The sequence below is a fragment of the Cetorhinus maximus genome, chromosome 6 (genome assembly GCF_964194155.1).
Source record: "Cetorhinus maximus chromosome 6, sCetMax3.hap1.1, whole genome shotgun sequence".
In the NCBI taxonomy this organism is placed as follows: Eukaryota; Metazoa; Chordata; class Chondrichthyes; order Lamniformes; family Cetorhinidae; genus Cetorhinus; species Cetorhinus maximus.
Window position 1 is genome coordinate 31,274,106 of NC_135884.1, and position 23,587 is coordinate 31,297,692.

The 23,587-nt window shown below is 45.2% G+C and overlaps 1 protein-coding gene across 1 annotated transcript in view; it reads left to right on the plus strand.

Annotated features, from left to right (window-relative positions):
- The window catches only part of cacna2d3a (calcium channel, voltage-dependent, alpha 2/delta subunit 3a), a 1,007,885-nt gene that overhangs the window by 544,425 nt on the left and 439,873 nt on the right, over window positions 1-23,587 (plus strand). Inside the window, exon 11 of the mRNA XM_078543510.1 lies at window positions 2,846-2,959. Coding sequence (XP_078399636.1) covers window positions 2,846-2,959 — 114 coding nt within the window. The remainder of the gene's footprint in view (window positions 1-2,845; window positions 2,960-23,587) is intronic.

Consider the following 23,587-nt stretch of genomic DNA (forward strand, 5'->3'; position numbering starts at 1 on the left):
TAGGAGGATTAACATGTTGTTAAAATTTCTAATGGGCCTGTTCATTATCCAATTCCCAAAAGCACATTTTAAAACCCCACATGGAATGTTGTGGTACTGTATTACCGCCATCTGGAGGAGCATAGGACAAATTACAGACTAAATCAAGCAATTGTCCAGTCAATCCAAATAGAGCATCAGAGAGAGTCCGTTTAAATAAATCACAAGTTAGTCTAGTGCCAACATAGAGTGAGGCCTTGAAAATTAATAAATCTTATGGTAATTAGGTTAATTACCATAAGATTTATTTTATTGTATCATTTTTGCTACAAAACCACTTTGCCAAACACCCCTAGCAGTTCAGCAACATTACATGTGGGGCAGAATATTACGCTTGGCGGACGGGCGGGCGCCCGACACGCCTGAGCGTAAAAAGATGCGCGATGACGTCGGGCATGCATCCCCACGTCTTTGTGCAGTCTCGCGATATTTTATTCAGCGGGCGCACACTGGAGTCAGCTGTGTGACCGCCAATAATTAAAAGGCCTATTAAAGCCATTAGCAATCTAATTAAATTCAAATTTACGCTGTCCGTCCAACCGAATGGTTGGCGGGCAGCCGACAAGGCCAAGCAGCTCTTATATTTTTTGGGAAACCTCATCTACGAGTGAGATGAGGTTTCCTAAAGCAAATGAACATGAAATAAAATCTATATTTTTGAATTCTAAAAAACATGTCCCAGCTCATGTGACAGAGTCACATGAGGGAACATGTTTTATTAAATTTTTATTAGCTTCATTTTTTTTTAACACAGCGCTTCAGGTTCCCTGAGGCAGCTCCGTGCCTCGGGGAGATTGAAGTGCTCTTTCTCACGCGTGCGTGAACTGCATGCTAGGCCCGGCTCTCCCTCCTCCCCCCACCCACACAGGCGGCGCTCAGCGCTGATGCTCAAACTCCGTGCTGGGTGGGCCTTAATTGGCCCACCCGCATAAAATCACCCCCGCCAGACCCACCAAGCACCCTTGCCAAGGGCAAAATCCTGCCCATGGTGACGTTACATGTGGAAAATTGCCCAGGTATGTCCTGCTCCCAAACAGCAGGACAAATGCAACCCAGCCAATTACCGCCTCATAAGTCTTTTTTTAAATTAATTTACAGGATGTGGGCATCGCTGGCTAGGCCAGCATTTTTGGCCATCCCTAATTGCCCTTGAGAAGGTGATGATTAGGGATGGGCAATAAATGCTGGCCTAGCCCACATCCTGTAAATGGATTACAAAATGGATGGGCCAGAAATTGGCTGAATTGGATTTGTCCTGCTGTTTGCGGACAGGACATACCTGGACAATTTTCCACATGTAATGTTCATCAGCAAGGTGATAGAAGGTGTCATTGACAGTGTTACCAAGCAGCACTTACACAGCAATAACCTGCTCACAGATGCACAGTTTGGGTCTCACCAGGGCCACTCAGCTCCTGACTTCATTACAGCCTTGGGCCAAACATGGACAAAAGAGCTGAACTCAAGAGGTGAGGTGAGAGTGACTGCCCTTGACACCAAAGTGGCATTTGACAGGTATGATGTCGAGGAGTGCTCGCAAAACTGAAGTCAATGAGAATCAAGGGAAACCCTCCATGGGCTGGAGTCATACCTAGCACAAAGGAGGTGGTTGTGGAGGTCAATCATCTCAGCCCCAGGACAACACTGCAAAAGTTCCTCAGGGTAGTGTCTCACGCTCAACTATCTTCAGCTGCTTCATCAATGACCTTCCCTTCATCATAAGGTCAAAAGCGGAGAGATTTGTTAATGATTAACAATGTACAGCACCATTCTCGACTCCTCAGATACTAAAGTAGCCTGTATCCATATGCAGCAAGACCTGAACAATATTAAGGCAAGTAACATTCGTGCCGCACAAGTGCCAGGCAATGACCATCTCCAACAAGAGAGAATCTAACCATCTCCCCTTGACATTCAGTGGCAATCCAGAGGTCATGAAACCAAATCCAACCTTAGTACATTATGAACTGGAATTCAGTGAATCTGGTTAGTTCTGAGTTTGTTAACACAAGTTGGGGTGACAAAGGGTTCCAGACTTCCTCAGCAAGATAAAGAGGTGAGCAAATCTGCTGTAGTCCTATTTCTCAAGCATTATTTAGTAATCCAAGTGAAAGCATATGAGTGGAGTCTAATTAGGGAAGACTTAGGTTTGGCTGTTTTTCAATTATGAATTTCCTACCTTAGTAGAAAAATAATGCATTCTGAGTTACTTGCTCGTATGCTTCTGTCGTTATACAAGACCATATATCCTAATACAATAATGCCTTCCACATCTTAAAGTGAATCCTGAAAGGCAAGTGGCAGGAGATAATTGCTCAGCCTAAGGGACCTTTGGATTTTCCTTATCACAGTTATGTCGACTTTAACTTTTGATAACACTAACAGATCAATAGTTACAATGTTTACAGGGAAATAGTGACTTAAAAGATAAGACTTGTGAATAAAAATCGATTTTTATAAAGTCTGCTTCATGCCTTTCAAAATAAATAGTGATAAATGAAACAAAGCAAAAGAGACTTTATGACGTATCCCAGCATAAACAGTGGGCACAAGAGGGACATTCATCTGGATTCTTTATTTGCCCTTTATTATCAACGTAATCAGTGCAACCTGTTCAAACTGCCAAGCTCATATAAACCAAAGAAAGACACAAGAAGCATTCAGGATGTGGGTTGTTAAATGTGTGTTCATTCCATAAGTGAAGAAAACTTTGTGCAAAATTGGTGCACCTTAAATTTTGACACTATCTCTTCATGTAAGAAATAGTCATTCCAACAATACTCTCTCCCTGTATTTCTTTTCCTAGTTTAACAATACAGGTCGTGGAAGCACTTGCAGCCAAGCTATTATGTTGGTTACTGATGGAGCTGTGGATACTTATGATACAGTATTTGCAAAATACAACTGGCCAGATCGAAAGGTAAGTGCAAATGTTTTATATCATATTCTAGGTTTCTATAGTCATCATAAAATTGCCAATATTGACAGCCGAACTCCTTCTTGGCTTAGAGTAATTTATTGTTTAGTTCCTTTACTCACGTGGCATTAAAACATTAAAGAATGCATCAGTGTCCTACAGAAAATAGTATACATATGTATTAATGCTGCCACAGCTCTACAAACTATATTTTCCTAATTTTGAAATCATAATCAAAATTCTCTCTTTCTGTTCATGAGAATCACATGCCAATCAAAATACTGGGTGTCAGTCAAAATGTTGGGTGCATCTTGGTTTCTTCTTGTTAGATTTTTGGCTCACAAATTTTTAACCTTGTCTGATCATTGAGGATGTTGCTGTACTGATGGTGAGTTTCACACTCCATAAACTGCTGTAAAGCTATTTTTCTACTGAGAAATATGAACATTTGTAAATACAGCAATTTACTCACTCATATGTAAAGAAAACACGGTGACAACATTTTTTAATACATTCCAGCATGTATCTTCTTCAGGTTGACCCTTGATGAAAACGTACCTATAAACTTTGTTCACAACCTTCATTTCCACTAACAGCCTTCCTCTCATTCCAGTTAATAAGCCTAGCTAACAACTCAACTTTTATCCTGATCACCACAATAGTTCCTCCCTCTCTCCTGCTCCCTCATTGTCTCCAGACAACTCACACATCATAGCAGCACTCAGCTAAGCCCTTAACAATAACCCAAAGTAAAACCAGTCAAACCAGCCAACTATCTACTAACTATAAGGAAGTTACAGACTCTTTTATTTCTATGAATGAGAGTTATTGATACTCACTTTGTTCATGTTTCTGAAACTAACAACTTTGAGAAAGTTGTGTGAGAGAATGAGAATGACTACTTCCTATTTTAGAACTCACTGATGTGTCTAGGAAATGACAGTAGGGAAGTCAGTCAATCTTAGATTAAATAGACAGCCAAAATTGGGGTTACAATTAGATTCTTGTCATTTATATATTGATGAAGCTATCGAAGACTCCACAAAGAAGGGAATTAGGTAATAGGAAATTTGGCATCATGGAGTGAAATGGACTCAGCAATATGAGGACAAGCAGTATGATATTGTCAACTTTGGCTCATTGCTAACAAATTTGCCTCCGAAAATAAAACTTATGAGTTTTAGCCTTGTTCCAGATACTTGAATGCATAATATGGGCTTATACTTAAGTGAAGTACAGAGGAGTTGCTGCACTGTTAGAGGTGCTGTCATTCATATGAGACATTAAGGGCAGAATGTCCTAGATTTGCACTAAGTGTGGTCACGGGTGTGAAAAATGCCATTTTACCCGCCGGCCGTAATGGCAGATTTTCCCGCCATATCCTCCCCCTTCCCGCCTCATAAATGATGCATTCACGGGGAACACACCAGATCGCTGGTGGCAGGCCTCTGATTGGCCCACCACGCCTTTACCTCACCATTTCCTTACATCGGGTGCCATATTTAAAATGCAGCCGCCGCACACTTCTCAATGCTTGCAGCCCAGGGCTGCTCCGTTAAAGACATGGCCCCAGAAGCCAGGAAGATTACAGCCCCTCGATTCAGTGACGCATCCGTGGGACACCATCTGGACGCCCACCGAAAAGTCCTCTCCCTCCGCTCTGGCTGCAGGAAGCCCAACAGTCTCATCACTCTGGCTTGGGAGGCAGTGGCAGAGGAGGTCAGTGTCAACGCTGCACACAAGAGATCGGCCATCCAGCGCAGAAGGATGAATGATCTCATCCATGCTGCCAGGGTAAGTCAACCATCTCATCACTCTCAACTCACCCACTCGCAAGCCCATCACACATTCACTGGCATCTCACTCACTGCCAGCTCAAGGAACATCACCACTCACTCTCTCACACACACTCTCACATCTCCATCTGGCCCCATAATAAGACCATAAGATGTAAGAGCAGAAGTAGGTCATTTGGTCATTGAGTCTGCTCCGCCATTTAATGAGATCATGGCTGATTTGATAATCCTCAACTCCACTTTCCTGCTTTTTCCTCATAACCCTTGATTCCCTTACTGATTAAAGATCTGTTTATCTCAGCCTTGAATATACTTAACAACCCAACCTCTACAACCCTCTGTGTTAAAGAATTCCACAGATTGACTACACTCTGAGAGAAGAAGTTCCTCCTCATCTCTGTTTTAAATGAATGCCCCCTTACTCAGAGATTATGGTCTCCTCTGGAGATTGCCTCCTCATCCCATCCATGGCTCCACTCAGCACACAGATACACAGGCCTGGCATCCTTTTAATTTGGCCTAGCATATGCCTTGCTCACACTCTCTCCATCTGTCTTTACGCAGGATAATATCACACACGATCACCAGGAGAGGTCCCAGATGGGAGATGGAGTGCCGGACATCAATGTCTTCACTCCATTTGAGAGGCAAGCATTGGAGCTGGACTGAGAGGACGTGGACATTCCTGCAGCGATGGTGAGGTCAGCAGTGAACACCTACGTGAGGATCCTACACCACATGATCCCTCTCTCAACATTACTCTGAGTCCACTGTTTGTGTTCAATGCAGTTGCCAAGCACTAATAATCTCCACTTTCTCTCCTACACACATCTGACACATTGCCCTCAAGCAACTTCGAGCCTCACCCCACCGCCGAGAGCACCTTGGATGAGGACCTTGAGGGCAGCACAATTGAAGACCCATCACAGCATTCATCCACACCCTCCACCAAGACAGCAACACACACCTTGGTGGGACCTAGATGTAGAGTAGCCTCAGGATCACAATCTGGTAAGCACACCACACATTCTGTTCCACAGCAGGCAGAGGCAGGGACACCCTTGGTCGCTGGCACTCGGGGGACTGCTGGGGGCAAAGAATCTGGTGAGTCCGAGTCAGATGATGAGCCACTGGAGTCGGTCCTCAATCGTTTGCTGGAACTGCAAAGACAATCATGGAAACATCGGGGAGGGATGTCTGGCGCACTCCTCAGATTGCAAGGGACGATGGAGGAGCCCATCCGCCAGCATGCCGAAGCATCGAGGTCAACACTGGCAGGATGGGCCGCCATGGAGACCTTGGTCCAGGACATCAGTCCTGCACTGCTGCGCGGGCTGAACTCCATCGCTGATGCCACAGTTGGCCTCCGACAGTGTCAACATGAGAAGGGTGTGGAAAAGCTTGATCTCACTCCAGCTCCCCCTTCTCCTCAAGGTAGTCAGCCAAGCGCCATCAGGCACCCATAGCGAGGAGGATCAACTGCTCAACACCCCAGGGCCATCCACCCAGGTGACTCCGAGGGAGTTCCTGGGACCCCAGCAGCTCCAGCTCCACAGGCCGAGGAGAGTGCAGCTGGCCCACAGCAGGACACCTAAAGCAGACCGAGGCCCTCCAAGTCTCAGCCCTCCAGATGACGCCTGTCGAGATCATCATAGAAAGGGTGTAGCAGTCAGCAGGCTGCCTCCTCCTCCACCATGGAGGTCAAGGGAGTACCAATTTGGAACGGCAGGGTTAGGAAGGTTAAGAAGATGTACCCGCACAGCCTGCGGACATATATTAATCATTTGTACATATGTTCACTATTGTGATTAAACTCCCAAGAATGTCTTCTTGTTTATGGCTCCTTGTTCTAATGAGCAATGTTCATGTCACTCAGATGTGAAACCTTTCTGCACAAGATTAAGGCGGGTAACTCAGTCCAGGGCCTCTTCCCTATGGTTTGTGTAGCCTTCACACCAAAGTGATGGTCTGGCCTCACTTCCTGGACACATTAGTGATGCCTGCACCTCCATGGTGCTTGTCATTGCTGCCAGAATACTGTGGGCAGGTGTTACTGAGTTCTGTCATTCTCTTCTGTATGCTCTTAGCATCTTTAAGGTGGGGCTGGCCCCCCATCTCTTCAGCATCTGTGACCAGTGACACTGTGCTCCTGAAGGGGACAGGTGCTGAAGGCTGACAAAGGATCAGATGCATTTTAAATTTCATGGCTGCGTCTCCATGATATGACCCTGATCACAGTGCAAGCGAGCTGCCCTCAGCCAGACAGGAGTCAGACGTTCACAGAGACAATGTGAAGATCTATGGACTGACCTCACTGCATGTCATCATCATCCTCCTGGAATATTGCAACTGTTAGGGCTTCCGCTGCGGCTCCATAACATGAGACTGAGCACTGAGGGTATGTGCACTGCCATCAGCCACACAGGAGTCAAACGTTCACAGATGAAAGTTGAGGATGTCAGGACTGTCCTCACTGCATCTTGTCATCATCCTCCATGAATCTTGCGGCCAAGAGGGCCTCTCAAGTGTGTCTGCCTCATCTGGTCAGTGTAATGGCCTCACTGCTGGCATCCATGCTTTCAAGGACCTCATCATCGTCATCCCCTTTGATGTCCTCCTTATGGCAGGGTACACGAGGCTCTTCCATCTCTTCATCAGCTAGGTCCCCCCCCATTGCAGCACCAGGTTGTGTAGCGCATACAGTGATGTGAGGCACTCTCTGAGGACTGTATTGCAGTCCTCCCCCGGACCTGCCGAGGTACCAGAACCTCATTTTCAAGATATCTATCGTTTACTCCACCAAACTCTGGGTTGCAGCACAAACCTCGTTATACCGTCCCTCTGCTGCAGCCTGAGGCCGCCGCAAAGGTGTCATCAACCACGCCCGCTCTGGGTAGCCCTTGTCCCTGAGGAGCCAACCCTGCAGCCTCTGTGACCCTGGAAGATGTCAGGGATCTGAGACCTACTGAGAATGTACAAGTTGTGGACGCTCCTTGGGAACCTGTAGGATGTGTTTGTGGTGGTCGCAGACCAGTTGAACATTGAGCGAGTGGAAGCACTTATGGTTTAAGTAGTTCACTGCTTGTTGCCACGGAGACCTAAGCATCACGTGAGTGCAGTCAATCGGAGCCTGCACCTATGGGGAACCTGAGATTGGCACAAATCCCAGCGCTCTTGCTTCCTGACTCCGGTCGAAATGCACGAGGTTCTGTGCCTTTGTGAAGATGGTGTCCATGACTTCCTGGATACAGTTGTGTGTGGAGGCTTGCAAGATCCCACGAAGGTCACCTGTGGAGCCCTGGAAGGAGCCACTGGTGTAAAAATTGAACACGATGTATCATTTTCACAGCCACTGAAGTGGATGCCCTCCATGTCCCCATGGCGCTAAATCCTGCAGCAGGTGGCATATATGACCAACCAACCAGTTCCCTAGGTATGCACAGTTTTTGCAACACTGGTTCTTATTCATCTGCAGGAATGACAAGTGCCATCCATAGACCCTGGGTCTAGCAAGGCGCCTACGAATGACGGCTCACTGTGGATCTTCAGCTGCGTGCGCAGGAGACCCTGCTGCCCCTTCTCCTTTAGGGAGGTGCTCCTCCATTTGCCGGGCCAGGCACCTCCACCGCTCCCTTCTTCTTCTTCTCTGCCCCCTGTAAGCCATGAGGGAAACCGTTAAATCACCAAGTTCCATGATCCTGGTGTTCTCCTCCTGCAGGATCAAAGAGAGAGGTGCATAGGTGTCCTAAGGACCTACCTTGGTTAAGTCTGATAGCCCCTTCACGCATGCAGAAGAGTGCTGGCCATCACTTGGATGGCCAGTGTGTAGTGTGCTTCATGGCTGTCTGAAACACTACCCACCTCAGCCCCACTCCACTTAACCAATTGGTGGCAGCTTTGCCCAGTGGACTGCATGCTATCGTCTCAGTTCGAGCGCAGGCATTTTCCTAACCCGCACTGCAAGTCTGCACTGTTATCATGAACCATGAGGGATACTGGTCCAAACCTTAATAAAGACATTGCAAGGGGCAATTTACAAAATTGTGAGGGGTATAGACAGAGTAAATGCGAGTAGGCTCTTTCCACTTAGATTAGGAAAAATAAACACGAGAGGACATGGCTTCAGGGTGAAAGGAGAAAGGTTTAGGGGGAACATTAGGGGGAACTTCTTCACTCAGAGAGTGGTAAGAGTGTGGAACGAGCTACCATCTGATGTGGTAAATGCGGGCTCACTCTTAAGTTTTAAGAATAAATTAGATACATGGATGGGAGAGGTCTGGAGGGTTATGGACTAGGTACAGGTCAATGGGACTAGCGGAATAATATTTCGGCACAGACTAGAAGGGCCGAATGGCCTGTTTTCTATGCTGTAGTGTTCTATGGTTCTATGGTTCTATGGCTGTGAGCATCTCCACCAGTGACTGCGCCATGGCCAACTTTTCGCAAGGGGATTCCACAACTCGCTCTGTCGGCCAATTGTTCTGCTGCCCCCTAAAACGCACCTTAATTTGCAGCCTGCGCCCAAGGGGTGAAAAGTTCTGGAACATTTGGTGACACTTACATGCTTTGGCCGTCAGAAAATCTTCAGAGGCCCAACTCCAAGCATGTCAATGGAGCTGCGGAAGAATGCTCACTTTTGACAAGCTTTTCCAAGTGCACGGCCACCTCCCTGGCACCCCCCCCAGCATCTGCTTGTGTACTTCCTTCAGCCTGCGCTGCCTTGCCCTCGCCACCCCCTCCCTCCCCCACCCTCGCCCCCGCCACCCCCTCCCTCCCCCCGCCTTGCCCCAGCCTGACCTGCACTGCAGCCCTTGCCCTGGCACTGTACTGAAATACTGAAAACCAGCTGTGGAAAAGCGACTTACCTCTGCCCTGACCTCTGAACGCACGGCGCCTCTTCCTTGATGTCCCACGGGTGATGTTCGCGAGCGTTGCGCAAGGTTGTGTGTCTCACCTCTGAGTTCCCTTCGAAGTTCAGCTCACCTGGTGCATGCCTTTCAAAGGGCAGTCGTGAAGAACGCTGATTTGAAGTCACGCCGGTGTGAGCGTCAAAATTTGACGTGGGGTGGATGATTCTGGTGAGCACAGCTTATAAGGAGATGCTAAAGTATTGAAATTAGGTTCCTGGTGTGCGGTGACAGGAAACACGGATCGCCATTGGCAGGTGGAGCGGATGACCGCAAACTGGTTTCATGACGGTGTAAAACTGAGTTTTGGCCTTCTCGCCATATTTTCCTCTCACTCCTGCCGCCAATGGGAGCGGGCGATTCCACCCTAACTCGCTTCCTTGTATAGCTCTCCGACCATATCCCCCTGCCCCCTCCCAACCCTCCTTCTTTCTTTGTCTGCCCCTGGAAAAATTCTCTCACAATTCACTCAGAACTGCACTTCAATGACCCAACTGTCCAGCCTTTTCCATTCTATTCACTACTGCATCTCTGCACTGATCTGCTCAACAATATCCCCACCTACAACTTTGATGCCCTAGTGCCCATTAAAACCACTACTCTCTCTCACTTTGGACATTCCCTCAGTACAGCCCTCATCTTCATTTCTTTAAGCCCCAAGAGATGCAGATTTGAACAGATATTGTGGATAACTGGTTTAGCCATTCACTGCCATATCTATCTGGACCACGTCAAGCACTATTTTTTTAGCTGCCAAGCTGCTCATTATTCCAGGATCATCCTGGAATGCAAAGCCAACTCCCTGCTCCTTTTCTTTACTGCAAACCATCTTTTTTAACCTCAGTCCCCTAATTCCTTCACCTTCACCTGCAACAGCAAGTACAAGGAGCTCATGGGCTTCTTAGTCACTAGGATTGAGGTCATCCAATCAGCTGTCTCCACCACTGCCCTCCCTTCACTTAGCCCACTGGGCCAAACTTCCTCGAAGATTTCCCCCTGCCTTGTCCCCAAACTTATATCTTTATTTAGCTTCCCTCCTATCTCCCCTCCTGCCATCTCTGTGCTTCACTTTGCCCATAGACCCACCTCCTGCACCATTGACCCTATTCACACTAACCTGACCACCCAACCTCCTTCCTAGTTTCTAATATTGTCAACTGATACCGTTAACTGTTAAGTGTTCTCTCTCCTCAGTATCTGTCCCCAAATCTACCATCACCACCATCTCCTCAAAAAACCCTACTGTCCTTGCAAACCACCATCCCATCTCCCACTTTCCTTTCCTCTGCAAAGTTCTTGAATGTGTTGTCCCCTCCCAAATCAGTTCCCACCTTTCCCGGAACTCCACGTTTAAATCCCTCCAATTTAGGTTTCCACCCTAGCCACAAGTACCAAAGCAGCTCTTATCAAAGTCACAAATGACATTTTATGTGACTGTGACAACAGTAAACTTTCCCTCCTGGTCCTTCTCAACTGTCTACAGCCTTTGAGATGGTTGACCACACCATTATCCTCCAACACCTCTCCATTATAATCCAGCTGGGTGGGGCTGCTCTCATCTAGCTCCATTTTTATCCATCCAATCATAGCTAGAGTATTACTTCCAATGTCCTCTCTTCCCCTCCTGCACAGTTACCTTTGGTGTCCGCCAAGGATGTACCTTTCTAATTCTAATCTATATGCTGCTCTTAGGCGACATCATCCAAAAACAGAATGTCAGTTTGCACATACGTTGGCACCCTGCCGTACCTCACCATCACCTTTCTCGACCCCTACACTCTCTCCAAGTTGTCAGACTAATTGTCTCATATCCAGTGCTGGATGAGCAAAACTTTTCTCCCACTAAACATTGGGAAGAATGAAGCCGCTGTCTTTGGTCCCCGCCACAAACTCCACTCACGAGCCATTGACTTCATTCCTCTCTCGCAGCGGTCAGGAGGTGAACCAGACTGTTCTCACCATCACTAAAACTGTCAATTTCCACGTCCATGAGGTGACTCAACTCTGCCCCGTCTCAGCTCATCTACTGCGGAAACCCTCATCCATGTGTTTATTGCCTCTAGATTTGGCTAGTCCAATGTATCTTGACCAGCCTCCCCCAATGTACCCTCTATAAAATTGAGATCATCTAAAACTCTGCTGCCTGTGTCCTAATTCACACCAAGTCACATTCACCTATCATCCCCTGTGCTTGCCGACCCGCATTGGCTCTCAATTAACAACCCCTCAATTTCAAAATTCTCATCCTTCTTTTTAAAACCTCTCCATGATCTTGTCTGTCCCTATCTTTGTAATCTCCTCCAGCCCCACAATCCTGCCATATCGGTGCTCCTCCAGTTTTGGCCTCTTGAACATCCCTGTTTTTAATCCGTCCTCCATTGGCTTCTGTGCCTCCAGCTGCCAAGGCTCTAAGCTCTGGAATTCCCTCTCTAAACCTCCCCACCTCTTTCTCTTTTTAACCCTTTAAAACGCTTCATAAAACCTACCTTTTTTAACCAAGTCTTGGACACCTGCCTTTAAACTCCTTATGTGACTCAGGTTGGAATTTTCTGTCCCTATTGGCGTTGGGCATCATGGTGGGCATGAGCAGACAACATGCCAAGAAGGCCAAAAGTCGGTTTTATGCCGTCATGAAACCAGTTCGTGACCGCCCGTCAATGGCAAGCTGTGTTTCCCACTACCAGAAGTCGGGAACATCGTTTTAATACATTTGCATCTAATTATAAGCCCAGCTCGCTGGAATCATCCCCTCACGCTGGATCATCCAGGCACGTCAGCATGATTGCATACCAACATGGTTCATAACTGTACATAAGTGACGTGCACCTGGCAAGCTGCACTTTGCTCATGACTTCGAAGTTTGTTTGTCTACCTTTCCTTGGGCAGCGCTTATGGTCATAAGTGCCAGGCTTCACAGGCAGCACCACATCACTTTTAGCGGGGGGCACAAGGGCAGGTCTCTAGCTTCCAGACCAGCAGTAAGGCAGTGGTGGCTTTTCAACGACTGCAGGGCTGGGCTTGCTTGGGGAAGGGGGAGAAGTGGCCTCAGGCAAGGGAAGAGGCTGCAAGGCGAGGGTTGCACTGGGGAAGTGGGGTATTCCAGGATGTGTGTGGGGGCACATGTTGATCTGTGCAAGTGGCTTCAAGATGATGAGGGCTGAGGAGGCAGCCTCCAGAGGAGATAAGGCCAGAAGGAGATGTGAGGGTGTGTGCGAGAGTGAGTGGTGATGTCTCTTGAGCTGGAAGTGAGTGAGATGCCAGTGAATGTATGATGGTCTTGTGAATATGAGAGTTTAGAGTGATGAGATGGTTGCCTTACCCTGGTGGCACAGATGAGATCATTCATCCTCTTTCTGCACTGGATGGCCGACCTCTTGTGTGCATCGTTGGCACTGACCACCATTGCCACTGCTTCCCAAGCTGGAGTGGTGAGATTGACGGGCTTCCTGCAGCGAGAGCTAGGATAGAGGACACCGCCAAGGGCCTCCATGGCGTCCAGGTGTCCCAACGATACTTCACTGAATTGGTGGGGGGGCTACACTCTTCTTGGCTTTTAGGACCATGTCTTCACCAGAGCAGTCCTGGGCTGCGTGCATTAAGAAGTGTGTGCGCATTCTACGTTTCCTGTGTGAGGAAGCGGTGAGGTAATGGCATGGCGGGCATATCAGAGGCTGCTTGCCAGCGAGATGCGTGTTTTCGGTGGCTGCATATTTAACGAGCCTGGAATGGGATGATACGGCGCAAAAAGTCGTCTTTGAGGCTGGCGGTTAAAATTTTTTCCTTTTCCCTGCCCGCTGCCGCACTGAGTGCAAATCTGGGATGAGTCTGCCCTCGGTGTCAAATTTTGTGTGATAACATGGGGCGTTTAACTACCTTAAAAGTATTACACATGTTGTAAGTTGCTGTTGTTGTTGAAAATGGAAGCCCGTCCCCCCAGCCCCTCTTGCCCTGACCTGCCCTATCAGGTGGATGTGAAAGCTCCCTGGGAATTAGCTGAATAAGAGTGGAGAATTCTCCCAGTGGCCTGGTGTACATTTATCCCTCAACCAACATCACTAAAACAGATTATCAGGTCATTTATCTCAGAGCTGTTTGTTAAACCTTGTGCACAATGTGGCTGTGATATTTCCTTGCATTAGAGTGGTTACACTTCAAAAGTACTTTGGAATCATTTGAGGTCATGAAAGGTGTTATATAAATGCAAGTTCATTCTTTCTAAGTAGTGGTTCTCCCAATATAGCGCTGAAACAAACACAAACTGCTAAGACTTGAAGAGCTGGCTTCTATTTAAAATCAATGATAGTTCAAACCAGTCAAGAACATCTTCTGCTTCTGATCAATTTCCACTGAGAAAACCTTGCAACAGTTTGTAGAGAACCATCTCAACAGATATATTTCTTACATCAACATCCAGTTAATAATTTCTGAACAAATGTTATCTTTGCTGTTGCTTTTGTTGTTTATATTGTAACACTGGAAGAGAAATTGCATTAAGGCAAAAATAATACATTGTACAGAGCGCTATACATATATATATATATATTATTTATTCCATAACGCTTCACATGTATCAGGGGAACACAGGCATACATGTGTTAACCAAGCCTATACACAAAATTTCTGAACACATTTATAAAATATACATTGTGTTTACAGCAGAGGTAAGAATAGATCACTGCTGTATAAATAAATAATGTTTGAAATCAAATTCTAACTACAAATTTAAAAGTCAAATATGTTTAACCCAGATTCAGTGATTATTTTTGTTTTCCTCATTACGACCATATTTATTTAGGAACATTTTAAATATTTCTACCAATTTTTATACGAATTAGAGAGCAACACCACATTACTAAATATGTAAATATCACAGTAGTTCCAGCTGTCCAGTGCTACTAATCCCAATTAGCAATTGGTACCTGAGCACTGCTTTTATCATTATGTCATGTGAATATAAAAACTTTGGCGTTCTTTAGTAGACTGTTATGATAGGCAGTGACAAATTGCACAGCCCCAACAGAGCTCACAACATAATAATTAAAGTGTAGTCATGCAACCATATCTAACAGGTGAGCTGAAGTGAGTTATGGGCTGAAACGCAGTTAGAAGTGGATCTTGATCTTATTGGTATGTTTTGGAAAAACAGCCTAGAGCAAAATAAATCGTGACTTTTAGATAACAAATCATTACCACACAGCATGTAACCATTTCTGTCTTAAATACTTACTTTCAAAAATCTTCACAGGTTGCTGGATATTTGTATTGCTGTTTGGCTAAATTGGTAACCCTCTCACCTTTAGGCCAAAAGGTCATAAGTTCAAATCACACAACAGTTGAGCACATAAAGTAGCTAAAAAGCCAGCCCAGTATTAGGTTGTTGGAGATGCCATCTTCCAGATGAGATGTAATACGAATACTTTGCATTTTAGGTGAATGTAAAAGATTGAATTGCATAATCTGAAAAATGGAAGAGAATTTCCCAGGTGCTTTGGCTCAACCAACACCCTCAAAAACAGACTAATCGGTCATTCATCATTTTGCTTGTGGGTTTTGTAGTACACAGATTGACTGCCATATTTGCCTACACAACAATAGACATTGCACTTCAATGGTAATTCATTGGGAATGAGGTACTTTTAAGATAGCGTGTGGGAGATGTAAAAGAAAACCTTTTGTTTTTTTTTCCCCTGTACAGTGACTGATGACCAGATTGATTTTATGGAACCTTCTGGTCAGTCACGTTTTATGCACAAGCTTGCCTTAAGTAAACTTCCAAAATATAATACGTATTAACTCCCGTTTAAAAATGCAAACTTTTATTTTCCCACCATAATACACTAAACATAACTTTACCTGAACCCTTTAAGTGTATTACAGCCTAAACACATTTTGATACAATTATTATTTCTGTATAAAATTACACTTGAATAATTAGCATATATATGATATCTCAATAGATGGTTTGCAACCAATTAGCATATCTCTATTTTGTCAAAGGCCAGGTCATAATTCAGTTATTAGCCAATAAGAGGTGTGCTTCTATGGGAAGGAACAGATTCTGAGAACTTTAAAACCATTTAAAACGAAACATTTCATTACCTCAAAGTACTTACTCAACTGAATGCCAACAATATTGGTCCACTGAGGAAAATTAATTCTTAAGTCAGGCCCTTTGAATGAGGTGACTCTCCTGCTAAAGCTACCAAGTAGCCATTGTGTTACTCTGTGTGGTGGAACTATTTTATTATAATAATACAGAAATTAACTATTCTATTGTGGTGTTACAAGGAATTAAATATTTTGTTATCTACATAATTGAAACTGTACCAACCCTTGAATGTAGAGAAACTGAAAGAATTCTGTGAAAGTGTAGCAAATTTTCTGCCTTCCCTGTTACAATTCCAACCTATTGTCCCACTGGTAGTAAACTAAATGGCTCCTCACATCGTTTAATGGGTGGTTTTAAGCTTTATTTAAAAGTCAGAACTACCTCAAAAGAAAGTGCAGTCATTGTTGTTGCCATTGTGTGCTTGAGTATTTGCAATCAATAGGAGCAGTGAAAAGGTGACATCTTTAATCCATTGTGGAGACTTAAGTAGAGTTAATTTGGAAAGTGTCAAGGACTTTATAAAGAATAATTTTGTTAGGTTCAGCAAATGAAGCACTAGATTTTGGGATAAGAAAGAAAGATGGGCATTAATACTAGAGCAGGTTTGTTTGACTGTTGTTAAAATGCAGTATAAAAGATTGATGTGTTGCAGAAACCCTGCCACAAACTGGTAGAGCTGGCTTTCAGGCTTTAGGTTCAATAAGTCTTTCTAATTGTAGATAGGCTTCAACTATGAATGCTTTGATTTCTCTGATAACTAGTCATTGTTGTCCAACGTTGAGTATTTGCCAATAGAAATAACTGCCAAATTAACAAAGTGGCCGGGATTTTGTCAACAGCGTGCTGTTCTCGACGCCACAACTGGAACTGAGCACCACTTCCGCATTCTCTCTTTTTACCTTTCCCCACATGATTATAATTGAAATTTTAAGTGCCAGCGGCGTGCACGCAGAACACTTTCAATTTAGCAACTGGGGAAGCTTCCGTTGGTGAAACTTGCCATCAGATGAAAATGCTGCATCTACAGGCAGCCTATTATAGAGTCTTCTGGTCAAACAGGGAGGCTCTGCACCATGGCAACAACTTCCCAGCCCAACCCCATTGCCATTAACATGAGACTTGAGAGCATAAAGATGGCATGGTTGTTTTTCAAAATTAAGTTTCACTTGTGAATATTTCACATGACACTGGTTTCACTTTATTCATGTGTGCATCATCGTTATTTGTTGAGACTAGCTTAGCCAGAGAGCTAAATGTACTGGCACACCTTTTCCGCATGCATTGATGGTTACAGGGGAGTTAGGGACATTTCCTTTGTTTCTTCCACAATAATGTTGTGTTTTTATTCACTCGTAATTGAATGTTCATGTTAGCGTCCAGTGTTGTACTCACCATTCTGTGGGACATGATTGAACTTGCAGGCTCAGCTGGCCTTCCCTTCTATGCGTTGTGAAGACCATTGTCCGAGAGCAATCTCAGCATGTGTAATGGAAATGTAGCAGGTGAATTCAAAGTCCTGTAAGGACTCTGGCAGCCAACACCCTGAGACGGACACACATTTGGGCAGTACTGATACTGCCCTTTGATCCCCTCATTTCCTTACCTTGTCTGTCCCCACCACAACCACCGCCCCCCCCACACCCAGGATACCAGGCCCTTCCCACTTCACTCCTCCATGCCCCTGACCCCACCCTCTGTCCTCCCCGGATCCCTCTTCCATACCCCCATACCCCTGACCCCACTTCACAACCCCCCTCACCACTGTCTCACCCTTGCTCTTCCCGTGCCTTCATGCAAGCTGCCATTCTCCTGTCCCCCCTCCCTTGTGCCAAAGAATTAAATAAGGAAAACCACTGACCTTACGCACAACTGCACAAAGCTGACAAGTGCATGCCACCTTTAAACGATTGTGAACCGGGTGCCGCAAAGTTCACGTGTGACACTGCTGACTTTCTCTTGAAGGTAGGGCTTTATTGAAAATTGTTTCATGTTAATGAGTATTCATAGCATGCAAATATTTTACAAGTATGAACCTGTCATAGGCTGGCATAATTTCCGACATGCCACAAACACGCCTCTGACTTTATCACTGCATTTCAGGCCGCCATCAGGAAAATTAAATGTTGCATCCCACCTGATTAACCCACCCCACACACCACGTTTCCCACCCTTGTGGGCTCCGTAAAATTCCCTGCAGCAATACTGAAAAGAACTGAAATTAAATAGAAACAATGGAGTATGGTCCTAATTTTGCAATCGTGGGGCTGTGGTGATTCGTGCCAGAATTAGAAGGCGTGGCATGCCAAATTTTGCAATATCTCCTTAATTTGACTAGACTATCAGCACATAAAAACAAATTAGTTAAAGGCCTTGGCTAAAGAAAATAAAATGTGGCAAGGCTGTTGACAGCTGACCAAAAGGAAAGTTGCAATGTGGAAGAAAAGAAGATCAATTGTTCACAATAATACAGCAGAGATATGTGGGCAACATTCCTTCTTTTGATCCTGCTAATTTTGAGATGTGACTGCAGTTGCTGCGCTAAAAGAGAGTGGCCCTATCTGCAGCTGAAGGCCACCCTCTAGTAAAAGCACGGCTGCCAGCTACATGGAGGGAAATTCCTGACAGTCAATTAAGTCATTCACATTCTTCATACATGATTGCAAATGAGGATGATTTGCTGGTATCAGCGGTTGTTTACATCTGCACCTATTTCTTGTGGGCCACATTAATGATGCAACAAACTGGGAAACGTCATCCTCTCCTGGAGAGAACCTTTGAAGCACTGCTTGTGCTCACTTTCATTGCACCTAAACAACAGAGTACACTTTAATTCAAGGTGGAAGTGGCAGCCAAGGAAAGATGCTCCTTTCTTTTTACAGGGTTTCTCAGTGGGATCAGATGGATGCGAAAGATTTCCCTTTTTCTGAAGTTTTTCATGCAGCATTCATTTATCTTCAAATAATGCAAATACCTTGGAATCACAGTCAGTAAAGGTATTATTTCTTGTTTTGCGCAAAAAAAAATGGATTTATATTAAAGGAATATTTGTTAAAAACAAAGTAAGAAAAGATGCAAAACAGCAACAGATTATGCAGGGTACTTTTTTAATGACTTCATTATTGAGATGTTGGAAATGTCTATGTGGCTCTAATTATTATAAAGCATCAACCACCCTTCAATTATTCTATTGCAAAGTTACCAATAAAGCTATCAATAAATATCAGTACAGTATTAAGGAATACTCTGCTTGAAGGTGCAGCCTTTTGGATGAGATGTTATACTGAGCGCTTGTCTGCCTATTGAGGTGGACGTATCCACTTGAAGAAAAGGAAGGAGATTTCCCAGTCTTCTGGCCATTCATTCCTCAACAAACATTTATTTCTTTGCTCTTTGTGGGACACACTGAGTGCAAGTTGGTTGCTGCATTTGCCTGTAAAGTAACAGTGACAACACTTCAAAGGTGATTAATGGACAGGGAAGCATTTTTGGACAGCCAAACGATGTGAACTATGCTACATAAATATAAGTTATTCTCTTCATGGACAACAGCCACTGACAGGCGCACTAACGATTCTGCAATAACAAACCAATTGAACACTAATTAAGTGCAAACTTTTCATGTTGAAGAATATAGAGTGCCCTGATGCCTAAATAAATACTATTCCCCCTTCCCCCCCCTTGGGGGCGGCGATGGCGTAGTGGTATTGTCACTGGACTAGTAATCCAAAGACCCGGGGGTAATGCTCTGGAGACCCAGGTTCGAATCCCGTCACACCAAATGGTGGAATTTGAATTCAATAAAAATCTGGAATTAAAAGTCTAACAATGACCATGGAACCATTGACAATTGTTGTAAAAACCCATCTAGTTCTCTAAGAAAGTCTGTCATCCTTACCTGGTCTGGCCTACAGGTGACTCCAGACGCACAGCAATGTGGTTGACTCTTAAATGCCCTCTCAAATGGCCTAGCAAGCCACTCAGTTGTAACGAAGTCACAAAAAAGGATCGACCACCCTGCATTAACCTCGGCACTGGAAATGACAACAGCAAAACAGCCCTGTCAACCCTGCAAAGTCCTCCTTACAAACATCTGGGGCCTACTGCCAAAATTGGGAGAGCTGGCTCACAGACTAGTCACACAACAGCCTGACATGGTCATCCTCTCAGAATCATACCTTACAGATAATGTCCCAGACAACACCAGCACTAGTCCTGTGTATGTTCTGTCCCACCAGCAGGACAGGCCCAGCAGAGGTGGCAATACAGTGGTATACAGTCAGCAGGGAGTCCTCAACATCAACATCATGGCTTCAGGTCAAACATGTGCAAGGAAACCTCCTGCTGATTACCATGTACTGCCCTCCCTCAGCTGATGAATCAGTGCTCTTCCATGCTGAACGGCATTTGGAGGAAGCACTGAGGGTGGCAAGGGCGCAGAACATACTCTGGGTGGGGAACTTCAACATCCATCACCAAGAGTGGCTCAGTAGCACCATTGCTGGCCGAGTCCTAAATGACATAGTTGCTAGACTGGGTCTGCGGCAGGTGGTGAGGGAACCAACAAAAGGGAAAACCATACTTGACCTCATCCTCACCAACCTGCCTGTCGAACATGCATTTGTCCATGACTGTATCAGTAGAAGTAACCACCACACAGTCCTTGTGGAGATACCCTCCATAGTGTTGTGTGGCACTACCATAGTGCTAAATGGGATAGATTTCAAACAGATCTAGCAACTCAAGACTGGGCATCCATGAGGTGCTGTGGGCCATCAGCAGCAGTGGAATTGTACTCAAACACAATCTGTAACCTCCTGGCCTGGCAACTCCTCCACTCTACCATTACTATCAAGCCAGGGGATCAGCCCTGGTTCAATGAAGAATGCAGGAGGGCATGCCAGGAGCAGCACCAGGCATACCTAAAAATGAGGTGTCAGCCTGGTGAAGCTATAACACAGAACCACTTGCTTGACAAACAGCATAAGCAGCAAGTGATAGACAGGGCTAAGCGATCCCACAACCAACGGATCAGATCTAAGCTCTGCAGTCCTGCCACATCGAGTTGTGAATGGCGGTGGACAATTAAACAACTCACTGGAGGAGGAGGCTCCACAAATATCCCCATCCTCAATGATGGAGGAGCCCAGTTCATCAGTGCAAATGATAAGGCTGAAGCATTTGCTACAATCTTCAGCCAGAAGTGCCAACTGGCTGATCCATCTCAGCCTCCTCCGGAGGTCCACAGCATCATAGATGCCAGTCTTCAGCCAATTTGATTCACTCCACATGATATCAAGAAACAGCTGAAAGCACTGGATAGCGCAAATGCTATGACATCGACAGTATTCCGGCAGTAGTACTGAAGACTTGTGCTCCAGAACTTGCCGTGCCCCTAGCCAAGCTGTTCCAGTACAGCTACAATACTGGCATCTACCCAGCTATGTGGAAAATTGCCCAGGTATGTGCTGTCCACAAAAAGCAGGACAAATCCAAACCAGCCAATTACTGCTCCATCAGTCTACTCTCCATCAAAAATAAAGTAATGGAAGGCATCATCAACAGTGCTATCAAGCAGTACTTGCTTAGCAATAACCTGCTTGCTGACGCTCAGTTTGGGTTCCGCCAGGGCCACTTAGTTCCTGACCTCATTACAGCCTTGGTTTAAATGTGGATAAAAGAGCTGAACTCCAGAGGTGAGGTGAGAGTGACTGCCCTTGGCATCAAGGCAGCATTTGACCAAGTGTGGCATCAAGGAACCCTAGCAAAACTGGAGTCAATGGGAATCAGGGGAAAAACTCTCCGCTAGTTGGAGTCATACCTAGCACAAAGGAGGTTGGTTGTGGTTGTTGGAGGTCAATCATCTCAGCTCCTGGTATCAACTATATGAATCAACTCCGCAGGAGTTCCTCAGGGTAGTGTCTGCGGCCCAACCATCTCTAGCTGCTTTAATGACCTCCCCTCCATCGTAAGGTCAGAAGTGGGGATGTTCACTGATGATTGCACGATGTTCAGCACCATTCGCGACTCCTCAGGTACTGAAGCAGTCCATATCCAAATGCAGCAAGACTTGGACATAATCCAGGCTTGGGCTGACAAGTGGCAAGTAACATTTGCGCCACACAGGTCTCAGGCAATGACCATCTCCAACAAGAGAGAATCCAACCATCGCCCCTTGATGTTCAATGGCATTACCATTACTGAAACCCCCACTATCAACATCATGGGGATTACCATTGACCGGAAACTGAACTGGACTAACCATATAAACACTGTGGCTACAAGAGCAGGTCAGAGGTTAGGAATCGTGCAACAAGTAACCCACCTCCTCACTCTCTGAAGCCTGTCCACTATTTACAAGGCACAAGTCAGGAGTGTGATGGAATATTCCCCACTTGGGTTTTTACAACAATCAACAATGGTTTCGTGGTCATTATAAGACTTTCAATTTCAGATTTTTTATTGAATTCAGATTTCACCATCTGCCATGGTGGGATTCAAACCTGGGTCCCCAGGACATTACGCTGGGTCTCTGGAACACTAGTCCAGTGACAATCTGCCTCCCCAATGCTTTGGACTCCAGGGAATGTCTTCATGTCCAGCTGATGCCTCCTTCCTACAGGAAAAGTGCTGAAGGTGTTGCCCCTTGACAATATAGCATTTAACACTTGTTTGATACACGTTTGCATAGCAAATTGATTCATATAGTTGATATCTCCCTGAGTAGCTTGGAAAATGCATTAACATTATGCTGTTTTGACAATTTGACTTCTACAGGAAGATGTCCCTGATCTGGTCATTACTTGTCATGCAGGTCATTGTGCAGCACATGGCACATTTCTGCGGCATCTTATGCTGCAGCAGAGGCAACAAAATCACCTCCAGCATACGCATTCAACGTGGTCTAAAAATAATGGCCTCAGGGTTCGAAGAATATGGCCAAAATACTTCTAAGTTTCTTCACATCTGCATTTCTTGGCCTTTCATGAAATCCCCTTGCTGATCTCAATAGTGCAACATGGTGAGAAAAAGAATATGCATTCTTACCTTCTTGCATGGCCTTCATCATAAGGGGATTTGATGTCTCGCCTGCAATTGTACAGAGCCTTGGTGAGACCGCACCTGGAGCATTGTTTTGGCCTCCTTATATAATGAAGGATATACTTGCCATAGAGAAAGTGCAGCAGAGGTTCACCAGACTAACCCCTGGGACGGCAGGATTGTCTTCTGTGGAGAGATTGAGGAAACTGGGTCTATATTCTCTAGGGTTTTGAACAATGAGAGGGAATCTCATTGAAACTTAAAACATTCTTATAGGATGTGTCAGGATAGATATAAATAGGATATAAATAGGGATATGGGGATAGTGCGGGACAGTGGCATTGAGGTAGATGATCAGCCATGATCTAATTAACTGGTGGAGCAGGCTCTATGGGCCTAATGGCCTAGTCCTGCTCCTATGTTCCTGTGCAGTTTAAATAACAGCAGTAACTGAAGAAACTGAAAGAAAGATTGAGCAGGAAGGAAAGAGCAAAAATTCAGGACTATCCAGCCAAACCAACTAATGCACGAAGCAAATTACGCAAAGACAAAGTTGAAGACAAAAAGAGTATCTGCTGCAAGAACTATCATCTTCCTTTAAGAAGTTTACTTTAGCAGGTCAAGTCCAGGGCTTCTTATATGTCTAGTTTTTATAATTGAGGCTCATGATGTGGGAGGAGCCTCAAACAGAGATGGAAATTCAGCATGGAACCTTTAAACTGGTCATTTACAAAATGAACTGAAGCCACAGTATTCTTCTTTGTTCAGTCCAGGTAACTTA